Source organism: Salmo salar, chromosome ssa14 (genome assembly GCF_905237065.1).
Source record: "Salmo salar chromosome ssa14, Ssal_v3.1, whole genome shotgun sequence".
NCBI classification, from domain to species: Eukaryota; Metazoa; Chordata; class Actinopteri; order Salmoniformes; family Salmonidae; genus Salmo; species Salmo salar.
Window position 1 is genome coordinate 63,650,777 of NC_059455.1, and position 16,713 is coordinate 63,667,489.

General features: G+C 41.5%; 1 protein-coding gene across 1 annotated transcript; it reads right to left on the reverse strand.

Annotated features, from left to right (window-relative positions):
- Positions 1–2,685: 2,685 nt before the first annotated feature.
- LOC106570161 (guanine nucleotide-binding protein G(I)/G(S)/G(T) subunit beta-3-like) lies at positions 2,686–8,597 on the reverse strand. The gene is made up of 8 exons (XM_014142193.2): positions 8,347–8,597; positions 5,839–5,943; positions 5,306–5,451; positions 4,826–4,889; positions 4,360–4,516; positions 3,872–4,140; positions 3,306–3,522; positions 2,686–2,841 (listed from the first exon to the last, which is right to left on the reverse strand). The coding sequence occupies exons 2-8, from the start codon at positions 5,893–5,895 to the stop codon at positions 2,735–2,737; spliced, it is 1,017 nt and encodes a 338-aa protein (XP_013997668.1). The 5' UTR covers positions 5,896–5,943; positions 8,347–8,597; the 3' UTR covers positions 2,686–2,734.
- Positions 8,598–16,713: the final 8,116 nt, after the last annotated feature.

A 16,713-nucleotide genomic window follows, 5' to 3' on the forward strand; every position in this document is an offset into this window, starting at 1 on the left:
ACCGGGCGAAGCCAGTGAGGGAGGTGTGCCATGCTCAAATCAACTGGTAATCTGCATCCCTGGTCATATTGTCAGCAATGCAGCATGGTGTGAATCATTCAGAAACAGAAAGTTCCTCTGTCCAGTGTATGTTCTTTTGCCCCTCTTAATCTTTAATTTTTATTGGCCAGTCTGAGATATGGCTTTTTCTTTGCAACTCTGCCTAGAAGGCCAGCATCCCGGAGTCACCTCTTCACTGTTGACGTTGAGACTGGTGTTTTGCAGGTACTTTTTAATGAAGCTGCCAGTTGAGAACTTGTGAGGCATCTGTTTCTCAAACTAGACACTGTAATGTACTTGTCCTCTTGATCAGTTGTGCACCGGGGCCTCCCACTCCTATTTATATTCTGGTTAGAGCCAGTTTGCGCTGTTCTGTAAAGGGAGTAGTACACAGCGTTGTACGAGATCTTCAGTTTCTTGGCAATTTCTCGCATGGAATAGCCTTCATTTCTCAGAACAAGAATAGACTGATGAGTTTCAGAAGAAAGGTCTTTGTTTCTGGCCATTTTCAGCCTGTAATCGAACCCACAAATGCTGATGCTCCAGATACTTAACTAGTCTAAAGGCCCGTTTTATTGCTTCTTTATTCAGAACAACAGTTTTCAGCTCTGATAACATAATTACAAAAGGGTTCTCTAATGATCTATTAGCCTTTTAAAATGATAAACTTGGATTAGCTAATACAACGTGTCATTGGAACACAGGAGTGATGGTTGCTGATAATGGACCTCTATACGCCTATGTAGATATTCCATAGAAAATCAGCCGTTTCCAGCTACAATAGTCATTTACAACATTAACAATGTCTCCACTGTATTTCTGATCAATTTGATGTTATTTTAATGGACAAAAAAAATGTGCTTTTCTTTCAAAAACTAGGACATTTCTAAGTGACCCCAAACTTTTGAACGGTCGTGTATGTTCTAATTTTTAAACTAGTTTTCATTGGGAACTCAGATAAAGCGTTTTTATCAAAAGCGATCACTTTTGCATGTCAAAACACAGAATCCTACTCATTACTCAACGTGCTTAACCTACGTCAAACAAAACGATCTTGTGGATGTCATGAGTTCTCAGTCCTTATATCTTTTGAGCCGACTTCAACATCGGCCAGAGCGGGGGCCTCTGGCTCACACCGCGTAGGCAACCTGGTTCCAAATCATCATTCAGCCAGTGCAAAACACGCCTACACAGGCGCCCAGGCGAGATTAATCGAACCCCCCCCCCCCCCCCACAATGGGGTCTTAATCTACAAAATATTGGACTGGGATCAAATCTGGTAATAGCTTCAAAATATGTTTAACATTATCTTGTGGTTGTCATGAGTTGTCAGTCCTTATATCTAGAAAGGTGGTTACATTTTCACAGCCCCACTAAACCAAAACGTGTGGGCGCTTATCAATGTTTCCACAGGTTGAGTAGTTATGTTTATGTTCTGTTTCAATGATGTTTTATGAAGCACTGGAGTACAGCATGTGAGCTTTTTTTTAATGTAAGACGACAAACACAAGATGAATAAGCGAAACAAAAACCTCGCAAAAGGGAAAAGAAAACAACTGAAGTAAAGACAAACAAATAAAACATTTAATAATGTCCTCCAGAAAGAGGTCTGTATATGAAATACAACTGTATACATTAGCCTAGTCAAACTTTGTTCTAAATGGTTGACTGTCAAAGCACACATACACAGACATGATGTTAATGCAGAATTCTAGGTTTATTAGAAAGGTTTTTCAACAAACATAGCATGTTTACAGAAATACTGCAGATGTGTAAAAGTGCTACAAAATGCAGATGGGAGGGAATATATTGGTATCTGATATGTAACACCTCAAGAACCTTTTTCCTGAAGTAGGATTCAGGAATGCTGGACACTCAAAGTAGAGGGATAGACAAACTCGGATGTATGTGATTGAACATGGTTTCATTTTGTTGGTGATAGGTGACCGCAGCCATTTTGGGGCAAAGTCAGAGGCCCAAAGTCATCGTAGGCCCAAAATGCCAAAATGGCAACAGCCAAATCCTGTGGCACACATACATTGGATTTGTGTGACCAAACAGCACTGTACATCAACTCTGCACTCCAATAAATAATAAATGACCAAAATGTAAATAAATGTACATATCAACTTTCAGCTAATAAGTGTGGGCTTTATACATCAAAGATCTCAAAACAATAAAAATAGACCTGTAATACTAAATCCTTATTTATGTTCATTATATTTCTGTATTTATTTCACGTTTTATTGTCAAAAATCTATATGTGCAATTGTCACTCTCACCTTAGATACAAGTAGAGCATATTTTCTTCATTAATTCATTTATTATTTCAAATAACCCTATTTTTTTATGTTTGTCATTGTCTCGATATTCATAGTCTTAACAATGTGTACATGTAATGTGGCTGCATCTTGTTCTGTTGCCGATGTCATTTATACAGTATGTTCTATGAAGTCCCATTCGCCACCTCTCACATTGCATACATAGATGAAAAGGAGGGAGAGAGAGAAGGGAAGAAATGATGTGAACTGGTACGACAAACATCCTCCGCCTGATATCTCCCCAATCCCAAAATGAACTTCCTTATTTCTCAGGCTTGTGTTTAACCCCTTCTCCTCTCCTCCTCTAGCTCCACCAACCCCCCCCTCCCTGTGTCCCCCTCTCTCTTTCCCAATGTCACCTCTGGAGGACCAGCTCAGTTCCAAATCTTTAGGAAGCTATCCCAGGATCCTGTGCAGATACCCAATCCATCATCTGGCACCCCAATGCAGCTCACTCTGTTGTCATGGCCAGACAGAACACCTGAGAGAGAGAGAGAGAGAGAGAGAGAGAGAGAGAGAGAGAGAGGGATGAGAGAATAAGAAGAAGATAGTCATCCACACTAATGCAAATGATACAGTTCTAGTTTCTATTCCCTTTTTACCCGTGTTTCTTTGATTGACTGCCTCTCATCCAGACTTCTTTGACTATACGCTTTCTCCCCTTCATTACCTTTGTTTAAACCACCCACTTATTTACATTTACATTTGAGTCATTTAGCAGATGCTCCTATCCAGAGCAACTTACAGGAGCAATTAGGGTTACATGCCTTGCTCAAGGGCACATCGGCAGATATTTCACTCATGCCATCTATCTCCTCTTCTGCCTCCCTCTCTTTACATTGACTGTTCTCTCTTTGTTTGTCTCTGTCTATACTCACTCCTTTTCACCCATCCCCTCAGTCCTCTCCCCTCTCTCTCACTGGTTTCCCTCACACTTTTACTCACCAACTTTCTCAGCTTTCAGAGAATCCCAGATGTTGCAGTTGAAGTTGTCGTAGCCGGCGAAGATGAGGCGTCCTGAGCTGGAGAGGGAGACTGACGTGACGCCAGCATTCAACGCAGCGTCCTGGTAGCCATTGACCTCTTGGTCAGCACGGAGGTCGTACATCTTGAGGGTGCAGTCATCGGAACCTGTGATAACTGCAGTGCCACTAGGGTAGAACTGGGGCATAAAGGAAAGAAGGCCATTTCAGTATGTATTGTTTTGTTTTGACATGTATTGAGCTTGAAGGTTAGTTTGCCCGGTGAGTTGACTGAGTTAGCAGAGTACAGACTCCTTGGAAAGATTTGGTGTTACGAAGCTAAATTATGTTTCGATTTTGGATCGACACTACCCCCTGACTACTGAAGTCAGGGGGTAGTCTCAACCGGAGCTCGAACCCAGAATCTTGTGCCTACAACCCAACATCTTGACGAGGTCGCTAGTTGTTGGGTTAAGGTCACTACAATATATAGATCATTCAGAGTCATTCTGACCAGGAAAAACCCTGGAGCGTGTCTCATGTGCTCACCGCAATGGCGTTAATGTCACTCGTGTGGCCGATGAAGGTCTGCTTGCAGCCACCATCTCTTACGTCCCACAGCTTGGCGCTGGAGTCACACGCCCCTGAGATGAAAGTGTTCTGGTCTGGAGACACGGCCAGGCACATACAGTCACCCACGTGGCTCGTGTAGACCACCTTCTGCTTGCCAGTCTCCAGATCCCACAGGCAACAAGTGGTGTCACCGGATGCAGTGAGGATCTCACTGTCGCTCAGGAAGCGGCTGTGAGAAAGGTAGCCTGAGATGGAAGGAGAAAGATAGAGATGTTATTGTTTGTACTACTTATTTCCTACGTATTTGGATCTCATCCAAATTATGAACACGCTTTTAATGAGTTCTCTTGTAGTTGGTCACGGAGTTGACCATAACCCAGTTGGTATTGGAGTTGACCATAACCCAGTTGGTATTGGAGTTGACGATAACTCGGGCGAAGCAGACATTGTACTACGATACCCACCTTCATGTGCGTCCAGCTCCCTGAGGGTCTTTGGGCTGGCAGCCTTGATGTTGACGATGGTGCACATGTTATCCAGACCTCCACTAGCCACCAGATTGCCAGAAGGGGCCATGGAGCAACTCATTACCCAGGAGGACTTGAGGGGGACGGCATATACCTGGAGGGCAGGGAGAAGAATGCTTAACCACTCACTTTCTAGTTCGCTTTGTCTCAAGGTTAGAAGACTTAAGATACCCAACTAGCTGACTTATATCATATAAATACATTTGTAGAGTGTGTAGTGTGTAATTAAAGTCAAGACAATCTAAAAGAAAAGTGGGTTCTGCTTCTACACGTCGGTGGTTGGAGTAGGGATTTACTCCATACTTTGCAAACCAAGTAGAAAGCTCTCTATATAAATCCTATGCATTATTAGGAAAATAGTTAGAGATGTGAAGATGATGACTGATCAGTGATCACTCCTTACCTTGTTGCCAGTGTAGGTGTCCCAAATAAGAAGCTTGCCATCCTGTGAGGCACTGACCATGTGCCTGTTTTAGAGAAAGAGAAAGTTCAATGAGTGGTTAGTCAGTGTATCAAATTCTGTGTGAACAGGGTTTAGGCACGAGGTCCAGTATGAATCTGGCTTAATACTTTGACAATGCACCATTTGAAACAATGAAGGCCTTTCAAAAGCATTTTCATTGAACCCAATAACACCTGCATGTCATCGTGGACACATTAAACAATGGGACCTTTCGATATCAGAGTCCATTTGGTTTGAGTAGCGCATCAGACAACCCCTTGTATCGACCTTCTCTATCTTGCTCAAGGTAGACCTTCTCTATGTTTTTCAATAGTCCCTATCCCACACTGGCTAGTGGTAGTGGTGGGGTGTCTATGGTGAGCTAAACTGTCCCTGACGCCATCCCCATTCTCAGCTATCTGGACAAGAACACCTTCTCACCTGTTATCCGCGGACCAGTGCAAGCCGTAGATTTTGGCCAAGTGGCCCTTCAATGTCTTTCTGTTTTTCAGCTGAACACGAGGTGCAGCCGCCACACCAGATGCTAGAGTGGCCATGGTGGTGTCATTAACCGCCTTGCGGGCTGCCTAGTGGTGGGAAGGGGATTCACAGGTAGGAGAGGAATAAGTTAAGTGAAGAGTCAAATAGTTGTAGAAAAATAAGCATAAATTGTTTGAAGCAGAATGTTTTCCATACTTCTGTTGTATTTACATTTTTCAGGAACCAAACACTGCTTACAATGTCTTAGTATAACTTTATCTCAATGCCAGTTTTGGTATGTGGAGGAAACTAAATGTAGGCTATACGTTATCAACTCTGTAGGTACTGTACATTCATTCTTGTGCATTATTGGTACTATGATTCCAAGTAATTTATCTGATTATGTCTTTTTTTGACTGGGGTGATATTGAAGATCGGGAGGAAAAAAAAGGGTCTTGTGGCAACCATTGACATGCTGTGATAACGAGACTCACTTCAATCTGCGCCCTCAGACCATCGGCCTCCTTTTTCAACGTGTCCATTTCACCCATGGCAACGGTTGATAGGGGCTGTTACCGCTGGAGAAAAAAAATAGCAGACTAGAAGAAAGGGAGAAAGAGAAAAGGAAAATAGTTTTATGTTTCAAACTTATTTGATTGCATACATATACAGATCAAGGCTTGGCAAAAATGCTGTCCTCATTGTAAAATGTATGCAATGAAGAACTCAATCATATAACGAAGATCTTAATTAAATAGAACTGAGAATTCATGCTCTCAAATATGTGCAGTAGATATACTGTATACGGTGGCCACCTGTTTGAGGAGAACGTAACTGGACTCATTGCTCCAGTAACCCCCCATGGCCTCTGACCCCCTAAACTAAACCAATCAGGTGCTTTCGTCATTTAGTCTGATGCAAGAGCCTAGATTGGCCTTCTTGAGTACAGTACGAGGTATTATCCCACATCCACTGTGCTAGAAGTCTAGTATGCAGAATTAGTGACATATCCAAGATCTACCTTCATCTATCTGAAGAATAAGGCAAATGACTGGCCATTTTATCTGTAACACAGACAGCCATTTTGTTTTTTATAGTTCATTACGGAAGTGTTGTCTGTCTTTTGAGAGTACTTGCCATTTTTACTTAGAAGGCCACATTTAACTTTACAACTTTACTTTATTATTTATATTTTCCTATTTATTACTTGAATTCTTATTATTTTGTGTTACAATTAAAACAAGTTTAAGACACAATTCAGCATGAACCTTCTTTTCTCCCCCCTCACTCTGACTTTCAATGCCTTTTAAGAGAGAATATTTCATGATCGAGAGGTAATTAGTGGTTAGCTGTGTATGGCCTTAATACTCTTTAATTGGATGCTGACGTTTTCATAATTGGAGGCCAATTACCAACACACACCACTTTTGTAAACCGTTTAAAGGTGAACAACAAATCTCGAAAACGAATCCAACTACTACAGCACGCATCCCTGCAAATACAGTATTAACAAAAGGTATTACTTTCACAGAAATAATTGTTCACACATTGAACAAAGCATAGGCTAAGCATGTTCAGTAGGTGGTTTGACCTATAATGAGAGCCAGCGAGACAGAGGGCGAGGAGGGGTGGGCACAACTTACTGGGCACAAATTGGTTGAATCAACGTTGTTTCCATGTAATTTCAATGCAATGACGTTGAATCAATGTGGGAAAGTCATCAGCATAAAGGAATTTCTGTTTTTTCACCCAAGTTTTAACCTAAATCCAATGACACGGTTCAAACTATTGTTGATTTCATGTTGAATTCACATTAGTTGACAACTCAATCAAATGTAAATCAAAACTAGACGAAATGACATCTGTGCCGAGTGGGAATAGAGCTTTAAAGCCCCATCGGGTGATCTTAAAGGAGGCTTTTCCAGTCAAATCTCCTGTCATCCGATTACTCACTGCCCTTTACCACTGGATCAGAAAGGGGGAGCAAGAGAGGGGAGAAGAGAGAAAGAGTGGATAGAGGGGACAAGAATAGGCAAGGATATGGGCCTATCAGGTAGAAATGTGAGTTTTTTTATGGAGTCTTCTTCAGTTTCCTGTTTGGTTGTTTCCTTTGAAATTATATTTGCACAAATGCACAGAATGGCCTCTATTCCTGTTTGTCTAGATAGAAGTACTCTAGACGTGCGCCATTCTATTAGCATGGCGGCAGAATTCAGGAAGCCTTTAATGCATAATATCAATACATGTGAGACAATACATGTGCGAAAAATGAGATAGAAAGTTATGCACAAGCGCTGCAGTTTGCTGCTTTCACTCTGGGATTTTTTTTGGGGTTGTTCCTATTTTACTGGATCTCCAGAATCAATGAGGGAGGATTTGCAACTTTCATGATAATGCTGATGATGTCTTTGCGTGCTGTTGTTACCTAATAAATGACACGGATTCTGAGAAGAAAAGCACTCAATGATGTCACTGTCACTACCTACTGGTGACAGCCATTTCACCCGACCTACCAGTTCTCTTTCTCTTTCTCGTGCTCTCTCTCTCTCTCTCTCTCTTTCTCTCTCTCTCTCTCTCTCTCTCTCTCTCTCTCTCTCTCTCTCTCTCTCTCTCTCTCTCTCTCTGTCTCTCTGTCTCTCTCTCTCACTTGCAAAGACAGCAGTCAACAAGTTTTCCATGGACTACAGTGCACTTGTTGCATGTCATTAGAATTCATCCTCTGGTGGAAATGAGCACCGCTGAGAACTCCATTTATTACTTCTTGTCATTGACCGAGCCGTGAGTAGTTTACTTCGCTCATATTCAATCCATTGGACCGTACTGCAAATCAGATGGAGTCCCAGTCTTTCAACTGTGAAATCTTATCATGGATGAGAATACTGAGCTCTGTAATGGAATAGTGTCCATGATGATGTTGGTCCGTGTTCGTAATCATAAGAGAAGTCAATGTCGTTCCATGTAGTTCCACGCATGTGCTACCAAAGTGACCCAAAATCACTCACCTTTCCAAACAAAACGTGGTCCTTCCTCTTTTTGGGCTTTTCTGCCTCAGTAGCCCTTTGGAGCAGCTTTTTATGTTCCACAATACTCAAGTCAGCCCTGCTACCCTTATCTCTCTCTCTCTTTCCTCTTACGCTTTCACCCACAGACTGGCTGCAGACAACCTGTGAAAACTCTCCCTTTCTCTCTCCCGTCCTCCTGTGAGGAACAGATGAGGATTGAAGGGGATGAAGGAGATCAGGGATGAAGGGATAAGCCCGAAGATGGAAATAGAGAGGGAAGGAGAGAGAGAGCGAGCATGGAGCATGGCAAGAGGAGATGGGTAAACCGATTGGAGGAGAAAACAGGTTATGAGGTCAAAAGACAAGAGCAGGTAAAGAGAGAAGGAGGGATGAAGGGAGAGAGGGGCAGGTAGAGGTGTAACTGTGAGAATAAGATTAAGTAGAGAGATGCGGAGGGCTTTGAGATATGATCCAGTAGAGATGCTGAGGGGTAAAGAGTGACATTGTTAGTGAGAACACATCATTTGTTACATCACATCAATGACTACTACATAAAGCTGGTAGAGAAACACATTTGATGTCTTCCACATTCAGTTCCACGTCATTCGACAGTATAATAGTGTTAATGTCTACGAGGAGAGGGTATTTGATTTTGCTGACCTGGAGTGGCTCAGAAAAATCTTCCAGCCAATTGCATGGTAGGCCTACCAATTAGAGCAGTCCAACCGGTAAACAAATTGACAACAGAATTTCAGCATGCTTATATACATCCAAGGGCCAGCCATTCTGCTCTGTTCTGAGACAATTTCAATTTTCCTAAGTCCTTTTTTGTGGCACCTGACCACAAGACTGAACAGTAGTCAAGGTGTGACAAAACTAGGGCCTGTAGGACATTGATAGTGTCACGTCCTGGCCAGTATAAGGGTTAATTGTTATTGTAGTTTGGTCAGGACGTGGCAGAGGGTATTTGTTTTATGTGGTTCAGGGTGGTGTGTTAGTTAGGAGGGCGTTTGATTTATTATTTCCGGGTTTTGAGTTATGGTCTATGTTTATGTATTTCTATGTGTAGTCTAGTGAGGGTGTTTCTATGTTGAGTTAATTGGGGTGGACTTCCAATTGAAGGCAGCTGTTTGGTGTTGCCTTTGATTGGAAGTCCTATATTAGTTGGGTGTGTTTGTCTTGTATTTGTGGGAGATTGTTTTTGCATTGCGTGTTTTTGTGAGCCTGCAAAACTGTCATTGGTCGTGCTTATTGTTTTCTTGTTTTTCGTGTTCAACGTATCTTTAATAAATTAAGAAAATGAACACCAACTCTGCTGCATATTGGTCCACCTTTTCAGATGACGATTTCGCTATATCGTCCTCCGACGAAGAAAGCCATGACAGATAGTGTTGTTAAGAAGGCAGAGCATCACTTTATTATAGACAGACTTCTCCCCATCATTAGCTACTACTGCATCAATATGTTTTGACCATGACAGTTTACAATCTAGGCTTACTCCAAGCAGTTTAGTCATCTCAACTTGTTCAATTTCCACATTATTTATTCCAAGTTTTAGTTGAGGTTTAGGGTTTAGTGAGTGTTTTGTTCCAAATACAATTTGTTTAGTTTTAGAAATATTTAGGGCTAACTTATTCCTTGCCACCCACTCTGAAAATAACTGCAGCTCTTTGTTGAGTGTTGCAGTCATTTCAGTTTCTGTAGTAGCTGACGTGGCTTTATTCATGGACAGTGACATGTCGTTAGTAAAAATTGAAAAAAGCAAGGGGCCTAAACAGCTACCCTGGAGAATTCTTAATTCTAACTGGATTATATTTGAGAGGCTTCCATTAAAGAACACCCTCTGTGTTCTGTTAGACAAGTAACTCTTTATCCACATTATAGCAGGGGGTGTAAAGCCATAACACATACGTTTTTCCAGCAGCAGACTATGATCGATAATGTCAAAAGCTGCACTGAAGTCTAACAAGACAGCCTCCACAATCATTTTATCATCAATTTCTCTCAGCCAATCATCAGTCGTTTGTGTAAGTGCTGTGCTTGTTGAGTGTCCTTCCCGTACACAGAAAGCAAATATGAATAATATGCATGTCAATCTCTCCTGGCTGAAAGTGGAGGAGAGATTTACTTAATCACTACTTTTATTTATGCGAGGTATTGACATGTTGATTGCACCAAGCTGTCTGTCTTAGCTACTGGCACACATCTCAGACACCCATGCATACCCCACAAGACACGCCACAAGAGGTCTCTTCACAGTCTCCAAATCCAGAACAGACTATGGGAGGCACACAGTACTACATAGAGCCATGACTACATGGAACTCTATTCCACATCAAGTAACTGACGCAAGCAGTAAAATTAGATTCAAAAACAGATTAAAAAACACCTTATGGAACAGCAGGGACTGTGAAGCAACACAAACATGGGCACAGACACATGCGCACACACACACGCACGCACGCACGCACGCACGCACACACACACACACACACACACACACACACACACACACACACACACACACACACACACACACACACACGATAACATAACCACTATACATACACATGGATTTAGTACTGTAGATATGTGGTAGTGGTGGAGTAGGGGCCTGAAGGCACACAGTGTGTTGTGAAATCTGTGAATGTATTGTAATGTTTTTACAATTGTATAAACTGCCTTAATTTTGCAGGACCCCAGGAAGAGTAGCTGCGGCTTTGGCAGCAGCTAATGGGGATCCATAATAAATACAAATACAAATACAAATACAAATACACATCACACAGTGGTGTTTGGATTCTTATCAAGTCTATCAATGGCAGCTTTCACTATCAATAGTAATCTGATGCAACAGTCAGAAATGACCAGACATCAGAGTATTATTGTCTGACTGTATTGGTAGAGCAGTTGAATTTTGTCGGGTTTTCTGAGAGATTGGCAGGGGTTGAGGTTGAGGGGAGTTGAATTTATTTATCAGAGCTAATGAGTTGAGCCCAGTTAATCAGGATCCAATTGGATATCCTGGTAATCTGAAATCTCGTTAAGGAATTAGAGCAGTCCAACCAGAACATGCGTCACAAGTGACACAGAAAAGACAAAAAGAAAATGGATCAAGAAATCGAGGGATCGATTGATGGTTAAAATAGAGATTTGGATGTGAAGATGCCAGTGGAGTTGCTGAATGCATTTGGGTATAAATGGCAAACCTTTATAGTTGTGGTAGATAAAGGGAGAATTCTACTGTACCTTGAGAGCTGATCATCTTTTCTCAGCCACAGGGTTAGCTGACTTGTGGCTCCGAAGGAGAGATTTCGCAGATCCCACAAGATCGGGGTGGGCTTAAAGCTCAGAATGAATGGGAACAAGAACTTTGGGGGTGTGCTACTGCAGTAATTCCTGTATTACAGCGTTATATAGATTCAGAAGTACTCGCAGCAAGATTTGTCTGAGTTCAAGAGGTCATTGGTGCCTTGATATTACCGCTCGATGAATTAACACAAGCTTTGTTGCTTGAGAATGCCAATTCGCGGCAAGCAATGCCAACACCATTTAACAAACAAACCTTGTACCTTGATGCACACTCAGCTATGGCCCAATATTGATATTCTAGATGGTTCCTATGCAATGATTACTTTATAGGTTGTATTAGACTCTATGTGTGGAGAAATCTTGTGCAATGCAATCTCTGGTATTAACGAGACAATGCACCTTGATCTCCTAGTCAAGAGGGATTATAAGTGAAAACCTAAACGATCAGGTTCCATGTCAGGGCGATCTACTAATCACCCTGCACTGTGGCATGTGTCATGGGGTCAGAAATAGTTAAGGGTTGAGGTGATTGTTGGTTTTAAACACCCGTATTTGAAACACCCGTGTTTTAAACACCCGTATTGGATTCACTCCTTCACCAGTCAAAAGGCCTTGATTTGTAATCCACTGATGGTACAGTTTATCCACCACTACCTGGCTACCAACAAGGGGCTGTGGACCATGAGATTCCAATAAATGTGTGATAAAGTTGCTTGGCGTCACGCAACTATTTTCATGACAGGGAAGTGGCACTGATTGTCAAATGTAATATCTTTGAATAACCTCTGCATAAAAGACAGATTAGCTTCTTTATCTTTTCTTGTAATACATACAAATCGCTAAAAGTTTCAACAGGCGTGAAACCCTTGCACCATGGCCCCCCTAACAGCACATTATACATCTCATAACATTACTATATAATATGTTGTCTGAATATTTGGGAACGAGTTGTGATACCTTACAGGCTTGTGTAAATGTGTGTGTGTGCTTTATTTAGCTAGGAGTTTGCACTTGTGACGGCGATTATTCTATTCGTTCCATTGTACCAGGCAAAATCAATCGAACGCAGGTAAAGTATTTGACAAGTCAAGTATTTGGTATTTGATCCAAGTCTTTAGAATACATTTTAGAACATTATAACACCTTATAACACAGATTGATGTTCTGTGTTGATTTTATTCTACAGTCAGCACTGAAAATGTCTGCAAAGCAGTGCAAGGGTGAAGCCAACTGATGCTTTCCAGTAATATTGTTAGTTACTATGGTTCTGTGAAACCTAGCAATCTTCTCATTCCTCTTTTTCTCAGTATTAGTGTAAGGCTGTAAGTTAAGACCAATCAGGCCCCAGTAGGACACTTAGTATTACTCTCTCTCTCTCTCTCTCTCCCCCCCTCTCTCTCTCTCCTTCTTTCACTCTCTCTCTCTCTCTCTCTCTCTTTCTCTCTCCCTCTCGCTCATTCTATCCCTTCGCTCTCTCTCCCTCTGCACTCTTTCACCTCTCTCCCTCTCCTCCCTCTCTGTTAAACCATGGGGGTTGTTTGCAGTTCAAATAGGCAGGTGTTGAACAATGGAAGTGTTAATGATTTTATCCTCAAAAAATCAGAGAACCATTCACCTGTATTTTGATTTTGGTTAGAGGATCTGCAAAAAATGCAGGAATCATGAGATAAATGTAAATTAGTGGGATTTAGTTCTTTGTATGAAAGGGGTATATGTCTGTGTGCCTCTTTGTCAGTCTACATGTCTCTCTCCGACTCCCTCCCTCCCTCCCCTGCTATAATCCTAGCTAACCCCTAACCAACTATGACAGAAATGGGCTACCAAACTTCCTCTGTTAGTAACACGCTCAGAGGTAGATAGGAAGTTAGAGTACAGCACACAAACCCCTGTCACCTTTGACACCGGACCCACTAAGAACATGGTCACATGACAGTCAGTGTAAGAGATTATTGTGGATGCATCTAATGTATCGTCGGGCCCGGCATGCAATGGCTATAACACCATGACCAAACGAATTAGCCTTTTGTATAATTGGCTAATTCTGGCACATGTACAACATTGTTGATTCATGTGCATTGTATCTATCAGATACATTGAATAAAGTAAAGTTAAAAACCCTGAAAGAATAGTCAGCCTTGCATTTATTTTGCCCATACACCCTAAATGGGCATGATTTACCTTTAAACGTTCTAAATCACATTGGGCACACCATGATTTTCTTGTGTGCATTGTCAACAGTTGATATGTGGTGTATGTTCATATATCGTGTGTGGTAACACTTTACTCCAACTGTCTGTCTTAAGCTTTCATGACTATTGAGAGGCTGGTGGGAAGAGCTATAGGAGGACGGGCTCATTGTAAAGACTGTAATGGAATGAATGGAATGGTATCAAACACATAAAAGATATGGAAACCACATTTGACTCCGTTCCTTTAATTCCATTCCAGCCATTACAATGAGCCCATCCTCCATCCTCCTACATCCTCCATCCTCCTACAATCTAACCCAGTATCCCTCCCCATTTCATGATACCTTCCTCCTGGTTGGCTACTGCCCTTTCAAGTACTGCTACTGAGGATAGTTCCCATTTATCTGGGTGAAAGCTGACAAAGTAGACAACCAGGGTGATGTAGCTTGGTCCAATACTGTCACGGTCCATGTTTTCAGGGCAGCACTTAATGCAGAGCAGTCCAACATTGAGTATTCAGCACAAACATTTGCCACTATTAAATCTATTATTGTTGTAAAATATTTGAAATGCTCAAATTGTCACCTTTTTTTGGTGTCACACGTTCCAGATGTCAACCAAATCTGTCAATGAGAGTGAAAATGATACTTAACACAAGGTTTAGAATGGAGGAACATTCATGGTGGACATAGTAAATGACTAGACCTGTTTCCATGGAAGACATAACTTTTACCATTTTCCTAGCTGGTTATTTATTTACCTTGGCGGGCCCGACTGACACCTGTTACGCCCTTTTCCTGAATAACCTGAGAAAGTCAAGGTTGTGAGTGCAAACAGGTTTGATGCTGTACCAGGGGTGTCAAACTCATTACATGGAGAGCCTAGTGTCTACTGGTTTTGGGGTTTTCCCTTTCAATTAAGACCTAGACAACCAGGTGAGGGGAGTTCCTTACTAATAGTGACCTTAATTAATCAATCGAGTACAAGGGAGGAGCGAGAAAACCCGCAGACACTCGGCCCTCTGTGGAACGAGTTTGACACTTGCTGTAAGAGATGTTTAGGGAAGTAGCTAGGATCAGAAAGCCACATTTGGCTCATGGCCAAAATAGAAAGTGGGCGTGCAGAAGGAATCTCATGCATGACTCTGTATTGGCTACCATTGGCTACCATGCATGTACTGCTACATGGGAGGAGGCATAGTACTGAAGGTAGCTATTATGTTGGTATAATAGTGATCAGTATACTGTGCGTTACAGTGCTACACTAATTATATGTGTTTCGTGAGGACTATTGTAAATGTGTATTACAGAGACTTTTGGTCTTTATAATGGGCCATTTCACACCTGTGACTGACAGTACTTCAAAAAATCCTGAATAATGATCCAAATACCTGTCATTTGGTGTCATATTAACATTAGTAATGTATAAGGGATAGAATAGAATACAACTTAGAGGGGCAGTGCAGTTAAAAATGTGAATTTCCAGGTTTTTTTATGACCCGCTTTAAATTACATTCAGCTTATAAAGGCTTCATAAAGCCTTCATAATGCCTTCATAAGCACTAAATACATGTGTTAAAGTATCTATAACCATGTGTCATGCTTTATAAAGGGTTAATAAATGTGGCATAACAGTGTGACAATCAACAATGTCAAATGTGACACAACCCACTATGATGAATATGATATACACATGTGCTTTATAAAGGGTGACATGTTGTGCTGAAGGACGGCATACGCTCTAAAGTGAAGTCATGTTAGTCACACTATATCTCGTTCCCAGACACTTCCGCCCAAATGCGCGGAAGATCTGGTGGACCAACGAATCAAACTTGGCCTTTATTAGTTAGTTAGGTTTCAAATCCAATTTTTTTTAAATAAATAGTGGAAATGGGCTGGGTTTAGCCATAATTATGACTTTGTGGCTGTGTTAACTCAAATCAAATCAAATCAAATTTATTTTTATATAGCCCTTCGTACATCAGCTGATATTCTCAAAGTGCTGTACAGAAACCCAGCCTAAAACCCCAAACAGCAAGCAAAGCATGTGAAAGAAGCACGGTGGCTAGGAAAAACTCCCTAGGAAAAACTCCCTAGAAAGGCCAAAAACCTAGGAAGAAACCTAGAGAGGAACCAGGCTATGAGGGGTGGCCAGTCCTCTTCTGGCTGTGCAGGGTGGATATTAAAACAGAACATGGTCAAAATGTTAAAATGTTAAAATGTTCATAAATGACCAGCATGGTCAAATAATAATAATCATAGTAGTTGTCGAGGGTGCAACAAGCACGTCCGGTGAACAGGTCAGGGTTCCATAGCCGCAGGCAGAACAGTTGAAACTGGAGCAGCAGCACGGCCAGGTGGACTGGGGACAGCAAGGAGTCATCATACCAACTGGTGATGACCGGGGGAATATTTTTGCTAGCAAAGGACATAGCCTGATGACAAATATTTTACTCAGTAAGGTCACACCAATAGATTTACTAAGTTACTAAGGCCAACTTTGAATGGTTGATATCCCAGGCTTATACAGTATGTGCTGTGTGCACAAAAGCCAGTGGGGGCGACATTACACCAAGAAACACTTATCTTGATGAAAGCCCCGAACATAAGGAAATTGAAAATGTCTTTCTTCTGGAACCAAGTAACATGTTCCTCAGTACACAAATACAGTGGGGCAAAAAAGTATTTAGTCAGCCACCAATTGTGCAAGTTCTCCCACTTAAAAAGATGAGAGAGGCCTGTAATTTTCGTCATAGGTACACGTCAACTATGACAGACAAAATGAGAAAAAAAAATCCAGAAAATGACATTGTAGGATTTTTTATGAATTTATTTGCAAATTATGGTGGAAAATAAGTATTTGGTCA

Bases quoted from the DNA above. Each gene is read 5' to 3' on its own strand.
- LOC106570161 (XM_014142193.2), bottom strand. From the start codon at position 5,895: ATGGGTGAAATGGACACGTTGAAAAAGGAGGCCGATGGTCTGAGGGCG. The intron at 5,452-5,838 runs GTGAGTCTCGTT...TCCCACCACTAG, and splicing joins GTCTGAGGGCGCAGATTGAA to GCAGCCCGCAAGGCGGTTAA. The intron at 3,523-3,871 runs GTGAGCACATGA...TTTATGCCCCAG, and splicing joins GTGACATTAACGCCATTGCG to TTCTACCCTAGTGGCACTGC.